This window comes from Tyto alba, unplaced genomic scaffold (genome assembly GCF_018691265.1).
Source record: "Tyto alba isolate M040663 unplaced genomic scaffold, T.alba_DEE_v4.0 Super-Scaffold_23, whole genome shotgun sequence".
NCBI lineage: Eukaryota > Metazoa > Chordata > Aves > Strigiformes > Tytonidae > Tyto > Tyto alba.
This window is the reverse complement of record NW_024881297.1, coordinates 16,614,486-16,639,426: the sequence shown is the minus strand read 5'-3', so window position 1 is coordinate 16,639,426 and position 24,941 is coordinate 16,614,486. Positions and strand designations below refer to the sequence as shown.

The 24,941-nt window shown below is 41.2% G+C and overlaps 2 protein-coding genes across 10 annotated transcripts in view; one reads left to right on the top strand and one right to left on the bottom strand.

Annotated features, from left to right (window-relative positions):
* The window catches only part of JADE1 (jade family PHD finger 1), a 45,697-nt gene extending 38,823 nt beyond the window's left edge, over positions 1 to 6,874 (top strand). For all 8 annotated transcript variants that reach the window (XM_042797160.1, XM_042797163.1, XM_042797165.1 and 5 more), the window contains 3 exons: positions 310 to 840; positions 2,992 to 3,109; positions 4,017 to 6,874. In XM_042797160.1, coding sequence (XP_042653094.1) covers positions 310 to 840; positions 2,992 to 3,109; positions 4,017 to 4,918 — 1,551 coding nt within the window. In that variant the 3' untranslated portion in view covers positions 4,919 to 6,874. The remainder of the gene's footprint in view (positions 1 to 309; positions 841 to 2,991; positions 3,110 to 4,016) is intronic.
* Positions 6,875 to 10,442: 3,568 nt separating this feature from the next.
* Positions 10,443 to 24,941, bottom strand: part of SCLT1 (sodium channel and clathrin linker 1) — a 45,410-nt gene continuing 30,911 nt past the window's right edge. For both annotated transcript variants that reach the window (XM_032997635.2, XM_032997634.2), the window contains exons 20-22: positions 15,022 to 15,100; positions 13,839 to 13,934; positions 10,443 to 11,085 (exon numbers count right to left, since the gene is read on the bottom strand). In XM_032997635.2, coding sequence (XP_032853526.2) covers positions 11,023 to 11,085; positions 13,839 to 13,934; positions 15,022 to 15,100 — 238 coding nt within the window. In that variant the 3' untranslated portion in view covers positions 10,443 to 11,022. The remainder of the gene's footprint in view (positions 11,086 to 13,838; positions 13,935 to 15,021; positions 15,101 to 24,941) is intronic.

The window sequence follows — 24,941 nt, the reverse complement described above, 5'->3', positions numbered from 1 at the left end:
TCGTGGGACGCTGCCTCTGGCGAGTGGCTCCGGTGAGGGTAAGAACACTCCTCTGGTGGATTTGCTGGTTACTGAATGGCGTGACTGGGCTAGTGGGGGCTCACTGCTCCTGCCCCCCGGGCTACTTGGTGGTTGCCCGGCCTGAAAGCATCGTAATCCTGATGGACTGAGAGAAGAAAGTGCATGCAGCTGAGAAGCAGAGCGCCGTCACAGGGTTGTCCTCCCAAAGCCATCCTGGCTACTCAAATCGTTTTAGGTGGTGTGGCTTCTTAAATTTATATTTGATTAATTTTTATGTCATTTCTGTAGTGTTCAGTGAAGAACTGCAGAACAGCCTTTCACGTCACCTGTGCGTTTGACCGTGGCTTGGAGATGAAGACCATACTGGCAGAGAACGACGAGGTGAAATTTAAGTCCTACTGTCCCAAGCACAGCTCCACCAAGAAAGCGGATGACAAGACTTCCAGTGACAGCCCAGGCCAGGAGAACGGGAACGGGGTTCAGGACAGCTCTCTTCCTGCCCACATTGACCCTTTCCACAGCATGGATCAAAACCAGGAGGATGCCCACAGAGTCAGCCTCCGCAAGCAAAAGCTCCAGCAGCTGGAGGACGAGTTCTATACATTTGTGGAGTCTTTGGAAGTGGCTAAAGCGCTGCGGCTGCCCGAGGAGCCGGTGGGATTCCTTTATCAGTACTGGAAGCTGAAGAGAAAAGCCAACTTCAATAAACCTTTGATTACCCCAAAGAAGGATGAAGAGGACAATCTGGCTAAACGGGAGCAGGATGTTCTGTTCCGAAGGCTGCAGCTCTTCACACACCTCCGGCAGGATCTAGAGCGGGTAAGCCGCGGCGCTGCCGGCGCCTGGGCGAGGGGCGCGGGCCTTTGTTAGCCGAGTTCCACCCCAGGCGCTCAGTCGCCGCCTTGCACACAGGCGTTCTGTGCTGCGTCTTCACTCCCAGGTGTTCTGTCAGAAAAGGCCACGAACACTCAACTCCTAGAGAGCACACCACTTACCCTTTTCGTGTAGGCCCAGCAGGTCTTGCCTTGTAGCCTCCAGTCCTATAATGGGGTTGGCGTCTTTGCGCTTACTGTTTTTGACTGGTTAACACGCGTGGCTGCTGGCCTGTACACCCAGCTGCAGCGGTTTTAGCCTTCAAGGGTTTTCTCTGCTCCTTTCATCTCATGCACGAGGAGAAAAAGGTTCTGAAACTTAACCTTGCCTTGCAGCAGATGTTTTTCATTGACACAGCATCACAGGATGCCATTGCCCTGGACTCTGTGCAGTGGGTTCGGGAGGCATGTGATACTCCACTCAATTATGTTTTGAATGTTTAAAGAGCAGGTCGGTAGGATCAGTTTGGTGTTGTATCTTAAGTACATCTGATCCTGTAACGACCTGAATTCCTTCCTTTTTGGGTTAACTAGTAGAGTACAAGATACATTAGAGCCAGAAAGAGTAGTGAAATCAGTTTCTCCCATCCATCCAGCATGTGGGCCACGTACAGAACCTGGCTTGGGAGGTCCTACATAACCTGTGGGTGAACTAGAGCTTCTCTGCCAGAATCGTGTCCAGGCTTTACGTCAGGACAGCAGTCGCTCACGCACCTACCGCACCTTCTCTAAGGGAGCCTGATGGCCAATTACTCTCCTAACAAATCGTTGCAGTTTTTGACATTTATAGTTTCAGCTTCTAGCCCACGACCCTGGTCTACCTCAGTGAGAGCTGTTACCTAGTATCTTGTGTTTTGCTCCCCATGCTCAGATTTCTTTTGATCTTCTCTTTGGTCAGCTCAGTAAGTTGAGTTTCTCACCGTTTTCTGGATCTTAAACTATTCTGTATGTATCCTTTCCGTTTTTGTCATGTCAAAACAGAATACATCATTCTAATAATACTTTTAATTTTACTGTTCTGTTGTTCCTGCTACTCTTACATCCAACATAACTTGGATGAAAAAAAAAGTTAAAAATGGGACCTACCTTTTTTTTTTCCTCTTCAAGTTGGGTAGACTTGATTATGGATGACATTAGAGGCAGTGTCATCCATCTAGCAACAGCTTTTGAGTTCGTGTCATGGAATTCACCTGGTGAAACAGGCCCTTCTGCAGACACGATGCATCTGTTGCACAGCTTGGATCAGACAGGGGGAGAACCAGAGGCCAGGGACTGCACTGGGGGGTGCCTGGCTAGACACATCCCTTCTGATGCAACCCCACGGAGTAATGACAGTTCCTTACCAGTGCTGGCTGTGCCGGGACTGAAGCCTTACGCAGAGCAGGACCTCAGCAGAACCACTCACACTCGTTCCACGTCTCCTCCTCCACGGCTGTCCCCCCCAGGACACGACGCTGTGTGCCACGACACCCACCTGCACTTCTCAGCCGCTCCCCCCTCTGGGGAAGAAGTAACCTCTGAGCTCAGGAGGAGCAGTGGTTGTGAAGCTTACACAGCTGTCTTGATTAGACAGTCACATTTTAAGGGCAGAAATGTAGTTTTCTTCTAAAAAACCTGAGACAGTAAAAACAAATAATATTATCATTGCTGTTTCCAGTCCCTGCTACCTCTGTTGTGCCGTGGCATGAATACGGGCCTGTGTGTTGTGATTGGGCATGCTGCAAAGGCAGGGGCATCAGAAGGACTGGCACTGTTGAATAGGTCTGCACAGTTTCATGCTCTTAAGTATAATTTTCTGTTTTGTCTCAAGCAAATGGTGCTAGGCTTTGATGCTGAGTATATTTAAGCATTTCTCTGGATTGCCTGTCTGTATGTGTATGATTCAGATGTTCATAGGTGCTGTGCCCTTCCCAAATCTGATGGAATAATCCATCAATTAAATGATATGTAAGACTCTTTTCTAAGCAGCGTGTTGAAGAAGGTTAAATACATTACTAACTTGTTTAAATGGTGCTTAAACTGAGTTGAGTCAAAGCCCAGATTGACAACATTATAGAAACACAATTCCCGTAAAACTCATCAACTTGATGTCTTCTAGGTGCGTAATCTCACTTACATGGTGACCCGAAGGGAAAAAATCAAGCGATCTGTTTGCAAAGTTCAAGAACAGATCTTTAACGTCTACGCAAAGCAGCTGGAACAAGAGAGAGTTTCAGGTACACTTCCATGTTCTCTTTTTCACGTGAGGCCACAGGCACGAGCATTGAAAGGTTTGGTTACAGGCTAGTGACTCATTTTGAAGGACAAACAGGACTTCGTTTGTCTTCATTAAAATCTTGTGTAGCCCACCAAGCAGCAGCAGACTGGAAGAAAAAACGAGGATGTGCGTCACTGTAATGGTGGGCACACTGCTCTAGAAACGGGTAAGTCTGTGTTCCCAGCTGGGGGGCTCCCAGGGGCTCGCTGCCTCAGCTCCTTCCAGGGGTGAGTCTTTAATGACTCCTTAAGACAGAGAGACCATGACTTCCCACCAAGTGCCATACAGCACTGAGTCAGCCGGTGGTTTATTAGTGCTGCTGCCTTCGTGTTTAGGGCGTGCGTCTTTGCATCGCAGATGGCAGTTTCAAGAAAGGAGTTTTGAGAAGGTAGCACTCTGGTTTTGAAACAACATGTTTTTTTCTGCCTCATCTCATTGACAGTAGTCTTTTCTCAGAAAGATGAGTAACTTCAGAGTTGCTACATTAACTAGATTATCCTTAGAGTATTCAGTAACTAACAAACTGTACTGCAGACTGAATCAGAGCCACTTGCTGCTTGCTTTCCCCCCGCCCCTGCTCTGAGGACTCTCCCCCTCTTAGTGGATAGAGCAGTGCTGGAAATTGTGTTTGCTGCAGCTGTAATTAGGTGCAGCACAGCTACATGGAAGTGAACTACACCAGCAGTAGGTTGGGAAACCACAACAGCCACCTAACTGTGATGTAAAAGTGCTGGATAGGGAACCAAATACCCACTTTGGCTGAAGAACACGTCAGGCTTGAGAAACAGCTAAAATAAGTACACTGAGGAGTAGTATTTACCCAGACATGGAATTGCCTGACTTTAACTCCATTTGTTTACACGTAGGTGTGCCTCCCTCATTCTCCTCAATGGAAAACACGGTGTTGTTCAACAGTCCCTCTTTGGGCCCCAATGCCCCTAAGATAGAGGACTTGAAATGGCACTCTGCGTTCTTCAGGAAACAGATGGGCACGTCTCTAACCCACTCTTTGAAAAAAACACACAAGGGAGACAGAGTAAGAAACAGCTCTGGGAACGATGGCAAATCTGTGCTGGGGCAGCCTGGCCAAAGGGAAGGCGGCGCAGCTCCGGCTGGCTTCTTAAGTTTTGACAAGACCTTTGCAGAAACACGGATTGTATCAGCACAGCAGAAAAATGGCATAGTTATACCAGACCACAGAAAAAGGAGAGACAATCGTCCACAGTGTGAGGTGATCAAGGCCGAACTAAAGGAAAAGACTTCTAAACACAACCCCAAACCACTGAGACCCACAGAACTCTCTCAGAGGCAATCGGAAAACAAAAGGGCTGTGAACCACTCCAGTGGTAGGTCAGCGCCTGGCACGCGGAGGGATATAGTGCCTAAATGCAACGGGGGTCTTGTCAAAGTAAACTCTAATCAGACAGTAGTTAAAGTGCCTACGACGCCCACCAGCCCAGTGAAAAACTGGGGCGGATTCCGAATTCCAAAGAAGGGGGAGAGGCAACAGCAGGGCGAGAGCCTGGAGGAGACCTGCCGCCAGAACTCCAGCTACCCCTACCTGGGCGTGGGCAGAGTTTCACCGAAGGACAGGGCAAAAAGCAAGCTAAAGCCTGACAGCGAGAATGATGGGTACGTCCCCGACGCCGAAATGAGCGACTCGGAGACTGAAGTGGCTGAAAAGAAATGCAGGCAGCAGCGGCTCAGTCCAAACAGCACAATCAGCAGAAGGACGGACATTATTAGGAGAAGCATCCTGGCCTCCTGACTGGCCCCAGGGACACGGTGGCGGCACCGTGGGCAGCAGAGTCACTGCCTACAAACCAACTCCACGTTATTTATTGGTGTGAGAGGAGAGTTCTTAGACATGGCTACAGACTGACAAATTGATAACCCGGTATTCCTGAGCTGTATAAACATGTTTACATGCACTTAAAGCTGTTTTTTTCACACCCCCCCTCCCCCCCCATTTCTGTGAGAAGTTTGAATCTCCTTTATTTGCAACTTTCCCAAGCAAGCAGAGAATGACGTCACTACTGAAACAGGATTTGTGATGAACACTAAACTAACTCGCAAAAACCTTTTAGAAGGGGCTAGGGCAGGTAGGGGGAGGTAGGCTGCATTCACCCCTTTTAGCTAAAAAAGCACTGATACAATTAGACTCCCTTCCCCCGCCTTCTGGAAAAGCACAAGCTCTTAATTAACTAGTGGGTATTGAACCGAAGATGGTTGTTTAACCGTACTGCACTGCTAAACCCCCTTACGGATGGTCACGGTCCTTGGCTGGTGGTAGGTCTTTCTCCTCTCTCTGCAGAATGTTTCCTGTTGCATTCAGTTTGAGCGTAGCTGGCAGCTCACACCCCTCCAGCAGCTCCAGAGTTTACACGTAAATACACCTACAAGATGACCAGGTTTAACCGTGATGTTACAGTGGAGGAGGAGGAAGGGAGGGGTCAGGGCGGCAGCCGCCTTGCCGTGCAACAGCTGGGAAAGACCGGGACTGAGCCCCGAGGGAGCTCTGAGCCGGGGGGAGGCTCCTGGGTCACGGCCCCCCGTGGAATAAGCCAGCACCGTTTAGTCGGTCACCTGCCTCTGGGAGTACGATGACAATTCAAGAAAAAAAAAATTCTAAGGCACTAGTCAGTAGGATTTCCCAAAGCCCACCTCAGATGCACTAATGGTATGTATTGGGAAAGCCAGGCTTATGACACTAAAGGGTTGCTTTAAAATAGACATGAATATATATTTTTAAATAGAATAAAATGGAAAGGCAATAAATTGTGTTTAGCTCTTTACAGTCAAATGAAGAAAAAAAGATTTCATTCTAGTCTGGACTAGATTTGATGGAAGAGGGGACTCATTCTGATTGTGTACTTTTTTTTTAATAATTGCAAATGGCAATAACTGGTAAGCTATGAGCAATAATATTAACAGAACATTAGGATACTGTTTTGTACCAAGTAGAGTGCACATGTGACAGTGGAGTGTTAGGAGCCTGTAAATTTTGGAATTCTGCATAGATGTAAGTCAGGTATGTACTGGTGAAAAAGTTAAAGCAGCAATGTGTTACAGGAAGACAGGCATAAAGAACCCCCTTGCCCCCCCCCCCCCCCCCCCCCCCCCTTTTCTACTCCTGGCCTGCCATGATCACATCCAACCAATTTTTAAGGTTAGACCCTTGCCTCTTGAGCAGGGAACGTTTAAAACACAGAACTCTGCTGTAACTGAGTCTTCCACAGGATTCAATCAAAACAAAAAAAAAAAAGGCTTATTAACACTCTCTCTTGCTATGCAAGTTATTACTTAATTAAGTATTTTGACAGAATGCATCCCGATCATTTGTTTTAAAACACAAAAGTCTTAATCTTTTGAGGAAGGGGAATTTTGTGTATGATGCAGAGTGTACTTCTGAAAGACCATTGCTGCTCCCAAGAAGTTAGATTAACTTCATGATTGACAGAGGTGAAAGCCCAACAGGGCACTGGTGAACGTGAAGTTACGTAGTCACTCTTGGGATGTGTTAAAAGAAAAATACTTCCTTGATCAAACGACAGACAGACAAAAGGTAAATGCAGGTAAGTTCTACTCAACATACAGCAGCATTTTCCAGACAGGCACTGTTAATTTCAGTAAGAAGGAAACTCGTGACCATATAGGGAATTGTTTGACAAGCCATAGATGGAATAATCTAAATTTTGATTCTAAATAAACATTTAACCTCACACCAGTTTGAAAGAGGTACCTTGTTAATTTGCACTATTATGAATGCTAACGTTGTGCAGAATTAATGCCTTATCTGTTCTGCTCCCCCACGTTTAGGTTAATAAGCTTTCTAATGTTTCAAGTTAAGCTGAACCAAAACCAAAAAAGCTGTAAGAAGACTGCAGTGTGCCCAGCTCTGTAGGTTAGTTTTGTCTCCCACGCTTAGCGCTCGGCAGAAGAGGTATTGTAAGTACAGCAGTGACAATACACCCCCCCCACACAACCCCCCCCATTTTATTGGGATAGAACCATTGGCTGAATTTCTGTTTTTAAGCGTTTCCGTTCCTTGTGCAGACTGACCAAGAGATCTTTGATTATGATTGGTGTATTCTGTCAAACTGTAGGCTAGTTGAACTTCTGTAAAGTTGCCTGGAATGCCATTTGTTAGGTTATAAACTCACACAAATCTAAATGAAGGGTTATACGTGTTGTGTATAAATCTTAATTTCAGAAATTCGAGAAAACTCTCATTACATTTGTAAAACCTTGTACAGAAGATTTTTCACTATGTGCCTAGCTTTGGTGTCCATTCAGCTGAAATTAATTAAAGAAGGTGCATGAAGAGAAACAGATAGAAATAAAAAGTATATGTAGAGATGACTATTTTATATTACATGGCCCAATCCTGTATTTATTTTCTCCCTTTTTTGAAGTATTTATAAAGACCTAGTTGAAGACAGCTGTATTTTTTGTTAAAATATTCAGTAGAATTGTGCCTTTTTGTCTGTATGTGAATAAATGCTGTACATTTTTGCAGTATCCTTGCCAGCAGCGTTTTAGAATTTGCAGTAGTTATTTGGTTTGGGTTTTTACATAAATACCTCACTGCAGTGATGTGAGCAACTTCCATGGTTAAAATAAGCTTTTAGTTTGGATTATTACAGGTATCAAAATGCACACTGCAGTTGCAAGGTTTTTTTTACCTCCTTTTTTTTTTTTAGGAATAGTATTGGGTCTCATTAGTGACAGCTGTGCCTAGCCCAGCAACAAAACCCCATGCTTTTTTCCTTGAGATCCTCAAAGAGATGTTGCTTACCTCAAAGAGTTTATATTTGTTGATACATGATGTCCTTCCACAGTCCATAATCATCATATCCATGTTCCACTGGAAGAGGAACATGAGGTTTCTTGCCTGTAGATGTTCAAGCAGGCCGACGCACGGTGCAGTGCCGGCAGTCAGGCACCGCTGCCAGAGCAGTGCCTGCCAGCGCAGGACCTCCGGGAGAGCGGGCACGAAGGGCACCGAGCGGGCGCGCAGGGCACTGCGGGCCCTTTCCTCCTGCTTCCTCTCAACTCAGGGCACAGAAACATCGAACGGACTCGGAGCAGAGCAGGAAGAGGACGTATGTCCAGCAATGCATCTTGAAAAACAGCTCCAGGTAAATAATTTTTCTCAGATCTGTACCTGTATCACACGCGGGCGGCACCCCACCAAACCATTTTTCGGTGAAAAAAGGTTAAAGGATGGCCCTCCTAAGAGTTACCAGTACAAGCTCTTCAAGGCGTGAGTAAAAGTCTGAAAGAGGCTGTGGCGGCTGCTGTGGAGATGCTGCTGGCAGCAGCCTTTCAGACAGGCACTGCACGGCTGGGGTCACCCGAGCACCATGGGGAGAGAGTCGAGGGCAGCTTGCTCACCACCTAAATAGACTGTGGAAACGTTTCTGGTAGGCAGTGGAAGATGTTTCAAGCTCTGGCCTATGCCAGGAGGTATGGGGCTCTTGGGCAGACCCAAAATGAAACTCGTAGTACCTTCAGTCAGTTTCTCTCACTCGTTGAATGGAAGTAACTATTCACCTAGAAACTTTCCCTAAATAAACAGGTTCAAGAACAAAAGTTCTACTCACTGGGAAGCATTACTGTCACATGAGGCAATCTTTAAAACACTCAAAAACTGGTGTTGGGGTGGGAAAGGTAGGGGAAACAAAAACTTTTCAGTGGAAGAGTGACAAAAACCCACACAGATAGAAACAAATGTAGAACCACCAAGACAGATGATTGCAAAGCCTGCTGCTCAGTTCCATGAAACAATTAAGCATCATGAGGGAAAGGGCAAAAGTTAACTAACAAGCAAGCCTCAAATTTTAATTGCCTCAGCAAGAGCCTTTCCTCTGAAAGTCCAACGTGTGAGCAACCCGCCAGCAGCCTCCTCCGGCCACCAAACAGAAACGAAAAGAGGCTGTGGTATGGTGACGAGCTTAACTTGACCCCATTCCCTGCTGTGGTTCAGACAGATGCACTTGGTCAGTTTTTAGCTGCTCAAAGGATTAGGCAGTCAGGAGGGAAATCTCTTTCTTTCCTGTGTCATCTGCCATAACTGCTCTGCTGCCCCTGAACTTTACTGTTGGGTGCTTGTGTCATCATTGCAATTCATATTCTGGCAAATACCTGTTACCCACGAGCTACACCACGAGGTGAAGTGAACGTACCCATCATAAAAAGGGAACCAAGCATGTGCCGTTCTGCGCCTCAAGGAACACAAATACTGTCACTCAAAAACTGAGTTACCTGCCCTTTCCAGCCAGGTTTCACTTCACAGCTAGAGCCTCTCCTCAAGGAGCGAATGGGATTAATAGCTCACACAAGATCTTCCAGGTGGTCTGTCATCACCTCACATGTGCATTATGCAAATGAAAATAAGGTGCTTGGTACTTACCTCTCCCTGTACCATAGACATGGTTGACTGATGAAAGTCTCACTGCAACAGCTGGTTGTAGCTTCTGGACAATGTATCTACGTTGCTTTGAAAAATCTTTGAGGCCGCTTGGCAAAATTATAGATCGCAATGGACACAGGCATACATCAAACCGAGAAAGCACTAGTAAGGAAGTGTGTACAGCTGTAGGAAACAGTAACTTCCTCTGCGGTAAGCAGAAATTTTTCTTGAGGTTGCATCCATCTTGCAGGCTCTACCTGAACAGCCAGGTTTGCAGGAGGTGACACAAACACTTACTTCCACGTGGTGATCAACCCAGGTCTGTCCTCTAAAATGCAAATGCGGTGGAGATCCACTGTGACAGATCTGGGGGTTTGTTAGTCCAAAATAGTTTTCGCCAAGCACTGGGTAAGCATTATCCACCAGCCGAATTAGAAGATATAAACCAGAATGATACTTTTCACATTTAAGAGGAAGGACAAGAAATTATGCCCCTTACGTCCAAGATGGCAGCACTTCAATATCGGTTAGCACCTATCAAATGTTTATAATATATGCTGAAAGAGAAAACAGAGTTCAGCTCTAATTTTAGAATGATACACGTGAAGTTTCTCAACTATCAAAGCAAGCCATGTATGCAAGAGGATTCCCACATACTCGCAGCTGTAGATTTCAAACGCATTATTTAAGAATGCATAAAAGGTGGATGACTGGCTGACTTCAGCTTTGTTCAAATTGAAGTAATAGAGAACTGAAGTTCCCAGACATATAAAAACCAAGAGAGCAGATCAACAGAAAAGCAAGGAACAATTGTAAAATAGTAATTGAGAAGAAAAAGCACAACTGAAGACTGACTACGGTCCATAGAAACGAGCTGTATGAATAACCAGAGCAGTATTTTATTTATTAATGGTTTCCCAGGGGCATCAGAACAAACTGAACCGAATTCTTGAAACTGGAAGGCAAGGGAGGCATTTCAGAGCTGTAACGCCTACCATAAAAACAGCAACGATTTGACATTCATGATGCCTCACTAAAATTCATAAAAGATCTTCAAAATCTTGCCAAGTTACTGCACTACAAAGAAAAATTAAAGGTATTGACTGTATGTGAACAAAGCTGTTAATGAATTTCAATATAAAGTTATCTATTCCCTGTGCACAATCTTGTCTTGGATCTGGTGTTTTTAAGACCAAAAAAGACCAGTATGCCAGAGCACTGTATCAGACTGTTTCATCTGCTACATTAAAGGACTTCAGTTACATCATTTTGCAGTCTTCTGCCAGTCCTTACTCCGCATACAGACAGAGTATCTTTGTCCACCCTCTTTCTTACCTGCTGAATAAACCAGAAACTGTTTAGCTAGGTTCTACAAGCCTTGCTATGCATTTGACTTTAATGCTCCAGTATGAAGTGTCTCCAGCGATGATCTTAACTCCAACATGGGGAGAATGTGTTCAAATATCTTCCAGATCCTTCAGTGAAGCAGCTTTTTTCTTCTGTGTAGTTATCAGGCTGAGCTGTAATTAAAAACAAGCAGAGTTTCTTACATGATTTTTTGTAAGATCAGAGTATCAGTAGAGCTTCAATATGGAAGGGGTCACGAAGGAGAGGGAACAAGCAGAGCTAAGTGGGAACTTGGGGTGAACAGTAGCATTTACAATGCACTCTCTGGGCAACTGCTGCTTTTGTCTTATTTCAGATCCCAAAGAATTCAAGATGGTGAAAGCTGAGGTAGCAGAAGTACACTTCAAAGATATCTACCTAGACTACAAATATTTTAAACCTATGCAAGTATTACCCTGTTTGTTTCTTACTGAATTACTATTTTTTAATAATAAGGTAAAATTAATAGTCATTGAACTAACCACAATAAAACCTAATTTCTAGACTCCCTAATAGTCCAGCTCTAGTCCATATTGGATTTTATTTCACAAGTAAGCTGGATCATGTAACGAGCGTACACAATTAAGTCAGAAGGCAGCCCTCAACCTACAGATTCACAATACAGAGAAGAGTTCCCGTTCTGAACCTGAGGAAGCACACGTGAACATTCAGTTTTCTGAGAGCTAGAAGAGACTAAAAGCCTTGTTCCTTCAGATTCAGAAGAGCAGCCATTCCTGCAGCAGCACCGGGGACCGCTTCTCCCAGCCTTGAGCGGGAACAGCGCTGGTGTGTCTTTTCTTTGGCGGGGGGCAGAAGGGGCTTGGCACAGAAGTCCGTCAGTCACCGCAGCAAAGCCCTGGCTGACTGGCAGCAGTAACCTCTGCCAAGCTTGAAGGGGCAAGGCAGGTCTGAAGACTGGCAGTAAGATCTGGACAACAGCTTAGCTGCTAAATATCTCACCAAATCTCTCTGGAACCTTCCAGAGGGAGACTGGTGAGGAACAGTTAATTACTGTTGTTTTCAGGAACAGCTAGGCCTCTTCCTACATGGGCACCTAGGCCAGGAATTTACTCCCTTGAAAGGTGGTGTGAGCGTGTTTTTAAGGGAAGAGAGCGCCTCAGAACTATGAGAGCTGAACAGATCCATGTAACAAACAGGAGGTAAAAAAAGATAAATCACTCTTTCAGAGCAAATCTTCACCAGCTGGGTAGACCCTGTCATGACAGAGAGCATTTACAGCCAGGAAACACAGCTTATGTTATGATAGCTTGGCAGCTATGCCCATTTACTCACTGCTGTTGGGAAAAAATTGCCCTTTGTCCTAATTGGACAATTTAGATCAACCAAACATTTCCTCCCTGCAACTCACATGGGATCACCCCCATTAAAAAGCTGTAATTTGCAAATGTGTTTCCTAAAGCACTGTAAAAAATGAGAAGGCAGGAAGGCCACCTTTACTGAATAGGAAGTCAACCTGGGTAACAAATTTGCTTGGCAGAGAAGTGAAACCAGTGTATAAACCTGCCAGGGGATTTGCTTCGAGATGTACAGTGTGAATAGTGTGAAAAAGATGCTGGCTGGGAAAAAACCCACCTACTGCTGTCCAGCAGAGAAAATACAGAACTACAAGTAGCATGGGGTTTAGACAATTAAAGCCCAATGTTTCTCCATCCGAAGAGAAGAAAACCTTTCCTCCCAACATCCCTAATGTCTAGAAATACTGAACAGCACTGCTCAAAGCTGGAAGCGAATGGTTAGAGAACTGGAAAAAGGCAGCAGCGAGAATTCAGCTCACAAAGTGAACACCATGGTGCGCACGGAAGTCCTGGGCATATAAACAACTCTAACAGACACACTTTGTCTGAAGTTTTCAGAATCACCAAAACACGTACTAGGCATGTTCCCTAGGGCAGTGAGATACATACACCATCCCTCCCTGCCCGCCTCCCCATGGCCTGAAAAAAGCAAGTATTTCCCATTCTGTCTGCACAATTTTCAGTATTTTTGACACTACGGGACTTACTGGCTCTGTTATACATAACTGATGGTAACTGCAGTGGGGGGTACTTCTCCAACAATCTCTGGGGACACAGCTACTTGAGGCTACTAAGGAAAACCCAGGGGGACAGTTAACAACTCTGGAAGTCACGTGACACGGCAGGAGGTACTCAAGGTTGCAATCTGACCAACACCGAACAGGTCCACGCTACCAATTCTGTCCTGCAGCCGCTGCACGCCATTCCCCCCTGCTCTTCATGCAGCCGCACAATGCATTAGAGTGGGGAACTTATTTGGCTGAAAAAAGCCACAAACAGAATTCCCAGAACACAGCTATGCTGCCTAGGAGTTTTTAAAAAGGCAGTTCTCTAGCCAGCAGCTCAAGACATGCTTTGTTTTAAGCCAGACTGCCCAGGAGATAGGTGCAGGAATCAGCACATTTGCTCTTGCTCACGTGAAGCCATCGTTTGTGACTGCTCCAGCAGGTTACACCAAGCTAAAAAAGCCTGCTCTATGTGAACAGGAGCTGCAGTTATTTAAGGAGGTTTTTTCTCCTCGTTAACCTCCTGCCATTTCTGAAGATGGAAACTATCATACACCTTCATTCACACATTTTGAACCACACAAGTTTAATTCGCATCAAATTTGTTGCCATAAACAAATCTATACTGTCATTTATGCATCCTGTCAGAAGGTGGCATTTAATTGAATATGCATCAGTTTTGTGATGATGCATCCAAAATACAAGCTTGTTGTTAAAATTAGTTTAGTAGTAATGCACGTAAGTGATCACCTCTGCCTCTGGAATGATACGAAGTGAGTATTTCTGTAATATCCAATGGGATTTTTTAAATGCACTTAGATAACATGTTTTTTGTTAGTTTTGTACCTTTTGAGATGCTGTAGCTGCCCTCTGTTCTGCCTGGCTCAGTCGCCTTTGAAGCCTATTGATGTATTCTCGATATTCCACCATTAATTTTTCATCCTGTGTAAATAAAATATCTCATTACGAATGCACAGTTCTTTTTACTGGTTCTATACATACTGTAGTGAAAAAGCTTAAAACAAGAGGAACTTAAGCAGTGGAACTGTTTACCACTTATAATAAGACTGAAGACGTGCTGCTGACGCATTAGAGAATTTCCAGCTCAAATATGACATATGACTTTTCCAATCAGAGTAATCTGCAGAGGAAGCTTTACTCATTTCACCATCTTGAAGTAAGATGCATAAAAGCTGACATTTTAATCCAGGTACTTTAATTTACACAATCTTACAATGTAAATGTTTTAGCTATACTCAAAGGGAAGAAGAATATACTAGATGACACAAATGAGATGCTAATCTTGCTATAGGTTTCTTCTGTTCTCTTCCTCAAAAGGTATGTGTAAAGTCTTTCTTAACCATCCTTTACTTACAGAAATGTACTGCTGCATCAGCCCCATTTTTCTCCTCTAAATAACACAGCACTACAGAAAACAACACAGAAGGACTTACCCTAGACAGAACTGGATGTTATCCCAGATTTATAAGGCTGACAGGATAGCTGTTTTCTAAAGTGGCCATTAATTATTGAACAATGCACATTCCAAAACAACCCTGCCCTCAATTGTTAATGGATAATGCTTCTATCTATATGCATATATGCACACACAGGGTAAATTCTACTCTACACATAGTATGCTGAGAATTTGATATCTCTGTGTATGCTACATTATCCATAACACAATGCCTACGCCTTCTTAGAGGTATGCATGCATACACAGACACGAGTAACTTCAGAAACATTTCTTGAATTATCTAGTCTAAAATTGCTAGATTAGTAACCTTGAAAGTTGATCTCTCCTTTACATTTTCTTGTAATTTGAGAGTAAAGTTCATTTGTCTTCCTGCCATTTGAATGTCAGTCAGCAGAAACAGTGGGGTTTTCCAGTTATGACTCCTCCTCTCAAAAATGCTTAATTTTTTCTAAACCAGCAACATAACTCACCTAAATAGGTTTCTTTTAAGATCCTAGTGTATATGCATCAGTTTGTAACTGAAAATAGTTGTCATATCAGTCATTATCTTACCTCAGTTACCTTTTCATTTGCCATTTCCAGCTGAGAGATGAGCTCCTGGCTACGAAGTTTTTGTTGACTCAGCTCACTTCTATTAATCAGAAGAAAACATGCTGATAAACACACAGTATTGCATCAATTATCTGAATATAATTTCATAGATATTTTCTTGTATTGCAGGGGCTATGATATATTTTTAATTACGATGTTGCTCTTAAAACACTGATTGCAAAAGCACTACACAGCTAGCACTGCATGTGTATTCAAAACTATAATGGTAGATGAATAAGAAGTATTTGTCTGAATCAACAGGATTTTGTCAAGAGCAGATGACATTTTACAGATGTTTTTTTCCATTTATTGAACCTTAGTTTGCAGGCACATTACCAAATATGCTATAAATATAAGCTGCATTTGCACAGTGCACTCAATGTTTAACATTCTAATTAGTGTCCCATAACCAGACTTCAATGTGGACATTTTTGAAGGTGCTCTGAAGTACCTAAAACTAAATCCTTCTATACTTTTCAGACAGACAACAATGAACACTTCATGAGGAAAAGCAAAATGTCGTCATCTTCAAAGCGGTCTTTTTACTTTTATACTGAATGAGTTTCAGCGATCCTGAATTTGTATAGTATTAAAGACAAAAAAAATCTGGGTTAGGGTAGACATCTTCAGAGTTGGTGCTCAGAGTAAACAGGTCTTGCCTCCTGAAGCCACTGAAGAAGAGGGATGACCAAAGATGGAAAAGTCTCTGAACTTTGGTAACTTTAGCCGGATGTAAAGCTGAATGAGCTGCTCTAACCTTTGACCAATCTCAACCCCACTAGCAACAGCCATCACAAAAAATGGCGGGATCCAGATTCTTGCCACAGTTTCACCTTCTACACTGAGGTTCAAACAGACTTGTGAACAAGAATTTTCAAATCTGTTCTCACTTACCCTCCTTTCCCAAGTTGAGAGTATGCTGAAATGCAATTAAGTTCATGAATATGTAGCACACTGACAATGCTCAGAAAGACGGTATCTAACCTTTAGGTGCTCTGCCTCTTACTGGAACCACATGCACTGCAATGGTAGCTAAAGCCTTTATTCTTTCTGGGGGAATGGAGGTAAGGTAGGAGATACTTGAACCTCCGATCTTCATCTTAAAAAGCCACTGCTATTTTAACGATGGCATTTAGTGCTCAACAATAATTTACTCTTAAAAATGTCTACGTTTACTATTTCAGAAAAATTTGACTGAAAACTGCTATATGGCACTTGAAATACAAGGCTGCAATCTATCTGTTAACATAAGGTCGCTGGTATACCTGGCCAGTTGTTCCCACTCTTGTTCTCAACCAGCCACTTAACCAATCCCAGGTAGGTATCGTAAAAACAGTCAACATCTTTTGACTAGCTGCTATAAAAATGAGAATATGTAGGCAGATATTTAAACAGTGTTAAACAGTTAAAATTACATATAGATTACACCCATGTTACCATGTGTGAACATTTTTATATAAAATAAAGACGGATTAAAACTGCAAGATCAACTTAACACTACTTAACACTATTATTGTAATTTGTCCTCTGTAATCAATACCAAGCATCAAAATGAAGCATTATCAATATAGGAGCCCTAATGAACAGCAGTTTTCTGAAAGTTCAGTAGACTGAAAGTAGACTGTTTTATTAGCAAAACAGAAATTGTATGCAATTTCTGTTGTAGCTTTTCATATATACCTTTTCAGAATAAACTTCCTAGACTATTCAAACACTACTCCTTGCAATGTGTAGACTGCGTACGTTAAAATTTCAGCATGGTAGTAAAAAAAGCTTTGAAAGTAAGGAAATTCTTAAATTCTGACAAACTGTCGTTATTGTTATGTCATCTTAGAAGGCTATCCAAATAGGTTCATCTTCTATATTAAAAATTTGTAGTTACTGAAAACAATCTGTCTTCTATACTTGTACTGAGGTGTAGAATTAGCATTCTTAGCAGCACAGGCCATAAACAGAGTTTACAGGCTCCTGTAGAGCTTTATATCAAGAAATTATTTTTACAATTAGATTACACTGAATGCATATTTAAAAAAAAAGTTTAACCTTTTAAGCATACGGAAACGTGATGGCTACTGAGCTAGACAGTTGATTCATTCCAATTGTTAACCCTCCCCCAAACACACATTAGGAGATTTTAATACTAAAATTGAGCACTAACCCCAACTGCTGAATAATCAAATCAGTCCCTACTCCATATTGTCTTTGTTAAGCAAGTAGGAAACAAAAGGTGAGCTTTTAGCATTTTGGCAGACGGGTGATAAATCCGCCAGCTGTAGCAAGTACATTCTGCAAAGCTCTCATATGACAAATACAGCATGTGCCAGCTGTTTTTTTCGGTTGAATTATACTATAATATGCTTCAGTTACTCTTAGTAATTATGAATTTTGTATACTGCCAGTACCTGCAGCTGTCTCTCATCCTGTTAATTTTTTTCTTTAATGAACATCTTAAAATAAGCAGCTATGGCTGCCAAACGTTACAGAAGTGCAGCCAAGAATAATGTTTTAGAAATGAAGGAAACTTCATCTCAAGGTGCTGTGCAATTCACTCAATGTACGGGATGTAGGGAGAAGGAGAAGGCAGTCCTGGCCAACCCTTTGTACATAGGCACCAAAAACGGTCATTCTTCAGAGGCAGATTCTTTTCAGTTATAGGAAAGATAAAACCGAGAACTCCAAAACCCACACATGGCTACCGATGAGTCAGGGACTCTGACTATGACACAGAAATGTTTCAGAAGCAGAAACTGGAACAAAGACACCCAAAATAGCTGCAATCAGATCACTTAAGCTAAGCGAAGTATTTAAATTTAAAACCAGTATGGCACAGATTCCTTTTTTGTAACAAATGACAATTATAATTCAAGTGAATATTAAAAAAATGAAGCCATGTTCAAATATAATGGGTTGTGTTACAACAAGTATTTTTGCTTCCCCCCCCCCAAGTTATAGCTTACTACCAGACAACAGTGGCAGACGGTTATGATTATTAATTTACCAATTTGTTCATAGTATGTATTAATAGTAAATTTTATAACCGTTTTTCTTAGCTGAAGAGTTAAGACTTTCAAAGCTCCTCAAATATATTGTTACATGGAAGTAACTTCTAAAGTACTTACTCTCTTTATCATTTAAGCTGATGTTTATAAATTGTCTCATGTGCTGTTTTGTTTTGTAGATTCAGTTTATCTTTCTAAAAAGACAATAGACTTGTGTATACCTCTTCCTGCCCCTACTCAGGCTAAACTGTACCTCAGCTGAGCAATCATCCACATGTCTAACAAGCCAAAGTAATATTCACAGCAAAACTGAACGAACTGTCAATTTCCTGTACTGTTTTCAATTTACAAGATCTACCTTTTTTCTGTCTGCAGTTTTCAAGATCTAATCCACTGAAGGGCATTCAGTGGATAATTCAGTCATTTGATTGAATATGACACTTTGCTGATCAATGCGATCTTGTTCTGATCCCTGGTCCACCCAGCATCACGTACAACACAAATACACTCTTGGCGCTGGCCACTGGTGAGGAGTTTGGTAAGGGTTTATGTGTAACCACTGGTCCTCTGCAGAACTCTCTCTCAATTTACCCCAATTCTTATCTTAAGTCTCAGGATTAGGACATAAAAATCTATGAAAAATACTGATATGCCAATTAGAAGGGATTAACCATCTATTACTACTTGTATTACGACCTCTTTTTTATTTATTTGCTTAACCCAGTTAACATAAATACAGACCAGTCAAGGTAGACTTTAGAGAATGAATGAAAAAGTTGCCCTTATTTTTTACACTTGCATACAGTCTTTCACTTGATTTTCTTTTGGTAAATGCTAGCAGATTCAATTACCCTGTTTTCACTTTAATTCTATTGTCAGAACTTTCTCTCTCACCCCTTCTTAACCTATCCTGCATTCTGTTGGTACTGAAGTTTGCTTCCTTCCAAATAAACCTTCCTTTGGTACTGCTGATTTTACTTTCTATCTCTTCAGTTGTTTATTCTTGTCAGCTTAAGACTGAAGAACTAGATAGCTTTGTACACAGTGCCGTAAGGTAGTAAGAACAGTCCTAGCCAGTCTCTTCCTCCCAAATATGGCCATAGGAGCCATTTTTCTAGACTATAGTACTTCAGTGAAAGCAAAGGCCTTGAAAAATATGTGTATGTATTCCTCCTTTCTATCAAAAGGATATTCTTTCAAACGAAGACAAAACATGTAAAAGAAGCTGGAAGGACTTGATACTGTTTTTTTACCACAGCTGCTGAAGGCACATCACCAAAGTCCCCTGAAGTTTTGGGACATTCAAAATGACAAGTCATCTTAGAGCTTACGACTTTGCAACCAGAATCTCTACACCCTGTAGATCAGGAACAGCAACAACATGGATTGCTTCTATTTCTTAACATATTCCACACAGATTTGTGGAGAAATGAAACTGAAGATCAAAATAACTTTTTAAACATTAAACCTAATTCTGAGTTGGTTGTTCAGATTACTTAAACGATGTTCCAGATATACAGGGAGAAAAAATTCAAATATAAACTCAAGTCAGTGTCAGTTACTAAGTTAATTAATATCTAACAGTTAAATTACTAAAGACTTAAAAGCTTTCTTTGTATTATGAAAAAAAATACCTTTAGAAATAAGTTTGCTAGTTTTATAGAATCTCTACACTTCTCTCCTTACTATTTTCCATTTAAACCCCTATAAAAAATGTGAAAGATGACTTCTTGCCTCTCAGAAGTTCACTTCATTCTACTTATTTCTGATCAGAACTGAGTTGGTGCAATCTCAGTCCCTGACAGAGATGCAGCTGTCAAAATGCAAGCCTGGTAAAACAAAGCAAGTAACCAAACCAATTCAACTAAAATTAAGCGTTAATATGTATTTCAGCTTCAAAAGCCAAATCTGTCCTTCAGTCTTGAGGCGGACTGACCCAGCTGGCAGGGAAGCCCCCTTCAGCTGCTCGCCCACTCCCCTGCAGAGGACAGGGGGAGAGAACAGAAAGAGCACAGGTGTGAAAAACACATTGTGGGTCAAGATAAAAGACAGTAAGTGAAGCAAAAAAAAAAATAAACCACGAAAAAGCAATCACTCATCACCAGCAGACCAATACCCAGCCAATATCCAAACAACAGCTACTTTGGAAGAAATGCCACCCAGTTCTACTGGTGAACACGATGTTGGACAGTCTGGGATGTCCCTGGGGCCAGTCGGGGTCAGCTGTCCCAGCTGTGCCCCCTCCCAGCCTCTCGCCCACCACCAGCCGGCTCACTGGGGCGGCAGAGAGAGAAGCAGAGAAGGCCCTGGCCCTGTACCGGCACTGCTCAGCAGCAGCTAAAACACTGGTGTGTTACCAATACTATTTTGGTCATAAATCTAAAAAACAGAACCATACAGGCTGCTATAAAGAAAATTAACTCCATCCCAGCCAAACCCAGTACAGGCCTTTAAGCAGCATTAAATTCACCTTAACTTCAAATATAAAATTCCCCCAAACTTAATCTGAGGGCGATAGTTTTCCTATGTGTTTATAGACACACAGAAACAGATAGAGATTAAACGATTTTTTACATATATACACAATCTTAGAGAAAGAAACAATATGAATTCAATAGAAGAACATTGGGACAACTCGTCTTTAAATAAGTATGAGTGCTACACCAGTTTTTTTACAGCCTTCAACAGTAATCATTCATTTGTGTAACTATTTTATAATTGTAAATATCTGCTAAGTTCACTTCAGTAAATGTCATTAGAACTCAAAGTACATCTAAAATGGATGCAATCAAAATTCAGAACAGCTTTGCTTCATAGTCTGCCAGACCAGACATTTTGCAGGAATAAACACTAGTCATGAGTTGTTACTCATGCTGCCAAGAGCAGTGCTTTTATTTGGAACCAAGACCTATGTTGCAACAACCACTGACCTTAGTTACCTTCAAGACTGACTTTAGGCACAAGTATACTGAAGCAAAGCTGGTTCCTTGCCCTCTTGCCAGGTGAAGGTGAGGTCTATTGTCAATAAATCCTTCTAAAAGCATACAGCATCTTAAGATGCTTAGAGGGAAGCAAACTCTTCTCATAAATGAAGACTGTAATGTATTTTTATGAAGAAAATGGTGAAATTTAGTCTACAAGTATTCAATGCATTGCCTACTGTTTCAGCACTGTTTTTTAATTCCAAGTTCAGTTTTACAGGCAACAATTATATATTTAACTTGAACTGAGACCCAAATGTCCAAGAAAGCACAGAATAATTTTCAGCAAGGCCTGAAAGTGTATTTCTCAACATTTTTATCTACAGGTTTTTCACTGATCTACTAGATTCTTATTACTTAAAAAGTCATCACTCTGCTCCATGCTGTTACAGGTTGCAAAATCTGTTTTTCTTTCTTAATTTTTTAAAAATTAAAAATGACCTAATGCTCACTGATGTTGCTTCATTTCTTAGAAGTATTTATTTAATGCCTCCTTTATGCATATGGATTACACCTCACAAACAAAACACTGCAGACTTAGAAGATGACAAATGAGCTGCACAGAATATGGAAAAGTCAGCAGTTGCTGCTGGGACGTTAGTAATGAAGCCAAAACGTTTCAGACACCTTCACATGGAAAATGAAAGTAATGAGGATAAAACTGAAAGCCAGCAACAGATCATGAGTTAGGGCAAAGGAATGGGAAGCACCTACACTAACAAATGGGACACTGACTCCATGCTTATGAGAGCTGCACTAACAGCAAACTTCTGGTGAAACACAGCATAAAATGTTTTTATGTAAACTATCTCTGCAGTATACATGGATAGGACTTTGTTAGGAAGTCTGTAACTTCCTGAAAAACATTCACTTATAAAGCACATTACTATGCTGTAAAAGTAATAATTCTTATTAAAAACTGGAATTCTGCTACATGCCACCAACACAATCTCTGTATATGCTCATATATTTACATGAATCTGATACATGTAACTTCATGAAGTGCCAGGAAACGTCTCAGGCTGTCTTCAAAATATACTAAATAACCACAGTATGTTGCTAAACTTGGCAAGCTGTCTATTTAAACCCAAAAAGGGTATGTTGATATATTCATCTAAGTTCATAGCCTTGCTGCCCAGTCAAAACAAGATGAAGTTTCTAAGGAAGACATTAACTTTACCTTAGAAGCTCACAGCAGAACTAAGCCTCTCAAAACTACATAAACTTAAAAATGTGTGTACATATATATATATAGAGAGAGGAAAGCTGCGTGAACATTGGCCTTTCATTCGGGCCCCACTATGAGGCTTGGCAATACCATTTCCTGCATTTAGCCTCAAGGGGACCTTCAAACAGAGCCTTTAATTCAATAGATCCTGCTTAGTATCAGTCTATTATTTAGTGGTCTTGTTGACATTTCTGTGATAAATGCATTTGCTGCAAAATTATTCTGCTTTTTAACTTCATTTTAGTTCACAACAAAGTAAGAAATGATTTGCCATTCTGTACTTGCACTCAAAATACTCAGAATGTTATTGTGCTAAGATTTAAAATAAGTATGATAATTTTCATTTTTAATATAAGCAAGGACTTTGCATTGAATAACTACTACTCTGTAACTCGGGAGCTAATTTTCATTCCAACTTCATTCTGTACTACATAGCTAGGTATCTGGTAATGCATATAATATGAAAAATAAGCTGGTTTTCATAGATAATACTAACAGGTTCTGTTATAGCCACTTGTCACCATAATATCAGAGCATCACTGCACAGATTTAATTATGAAATTCCTTATGTCAATTTAAATTACAGCCTTCTAGCAGAGAACAAACTTGTTTCTATTGCCAGCTTCCTTGTTCGGTAGAGCAAATGTCTGATAAAAACTTCTGCTTCTAGCTGATACAGTGTGTAAAAGCATGACCTATGAAAACATCTTGCAAAAGTAACTGACTTTGCTTTTAGACTTGCAGCAAAATATCTACTGAAGTAACAATCATGTGGACTTAGTGTAGACTTACAATTTTTAATGAGATTTTTTTTTGTTGTTGTTGTGCTCATCAGGCAATATTCTCTGATGCAGGATGCTGAATTACTGCAGGAGTTCTCCAGATGATGTCACATAGGCAGCCTCTCACATAAACAGGGACATTTTCAAAATTTACTACCTATTTTTTGTGCAGATTCACAAAGCAGACTTCCTCTCAGGTTACTAAGGTCTAAAGCTTTTGGCCTACTCTGACATTTTAACACTTAACATTAAAACTTTAAGAAGGAAAGGAGCTGTTTCACAATTTTAATTGTGCTGGAAGTACACAATTTTTCCCCTTGAATTGGAAGTTGCTGAGCCACATTCAGGATCTAGTTATGAACCTAGATGTTCAACTGTGAGTTTTTGTAGTTCTGTTTACGGAAAATAACCTACAAGATTAACAGCTAAGATTTATCCTTGCATGAAACATTACAAAATATTTTTCTTCTCCAGTTAATGCATTTACAAAAGATGTGAAAAAACTATTAGTAAGACCCAGCTAATTACATACAGTGAAGCTATATCACTAAAATTGTCAGTGAATAAGCACAGTTCTCAGTGTCTCGCAGACATGCTCAACACTGTGGTGACTTCTGAAAGAGATTTCTTGCCCTTTTAAAGAACAGTTTAGTAATCTTTGCAAAATGCAGTATATTTTAAGGCAAAGTAAAACCAGACTGTATCTAGAATAGTGCTGTGCTTTGGATTCAGTGGAAAAACAAATTAGAGTAGCGATAGGGTAGATTTGTTGTAGGTAACATTTTCAGGAAGTTACTTTCCTTGCTTGCGTTTAGAAACTTGGTTCTAATTCCACTCACACCACTGTCATTCTGACAGCTAAGAAATGTCAAGCTACGCTGAAACAATTATCACTCTAAAAATTACATAGGATACTGGAAATATTATGACTCATGCTGAGAAGATGTAAACCATTATAAATAATAAAGCATCAAAAATCCAAAGATTACTCCAAAGGAAATAAAGGCTAGAATTCACAGGCTTCCAATTCTAATAGGTCAAAAGCTTCACTTCCTTGTTAACAGGATAGTAAGCAACTTCTAAAATCAATCTGAGCAAAGAACTATAAATGTGTGCATCCCGTGCTTTAAGTGACTAAAGTTAAAGGGTCATTTCAAATTTCTGAAATTAACAGAGCTGCATACCCTGAATTTTTCTTCTAAAAACCACTCAGTGCACTTTCTAAAAGATAACCGTATATACAACGTTATATTCTTCTCTAACCATTTAATTTTTAAAGAAATGACACTTACAAAATCAGGCCTCCTAGTTTAGAAGTTACTGTGTACCAGTCTGTCAATCTCTGATTTTCAACCAATATTGATGAAGAAGAGATTTTGAGGACATAAATTTCTACAAAGTTCTATAAAAATACCAGGCTAATTTAATCTTTAATTTATAGTCTATTTGATCTAACTGACAGTTTTCTGATCTTCCAAATCAAATAAAGCATGAGGCAAACATGTATCTTTGCCTGTGTTGTAAGAAAACCTGACTAAAACTCAGCCTCCGACAAGCATCAGCTAGCTGGTCACCAGAGTGAGCATGTGTGTCAGCTTGCAACTAGCCACAGTTTGTCTGTGACTGGCTAGCCAAACACAAGACATGAGGAAGCTGAGGTAGAGGAAGGAAGTACCAGAAAAGGAAAGACACTACAAATGCACTATGCATAGATCAGTTTGTTTACATTGTAACAGCGTGCAATGTGTCCACACACTGAAAAGGAAAAGCAAGACGAATGTAGATGCCATATCCGCTTATTTCATAAACTGAAATACCATTTTTTAACAGATATTAACATCCAAGTAGAGCAAACACTATCTATAGCAGTATGCATTTAAAACAAAGATAA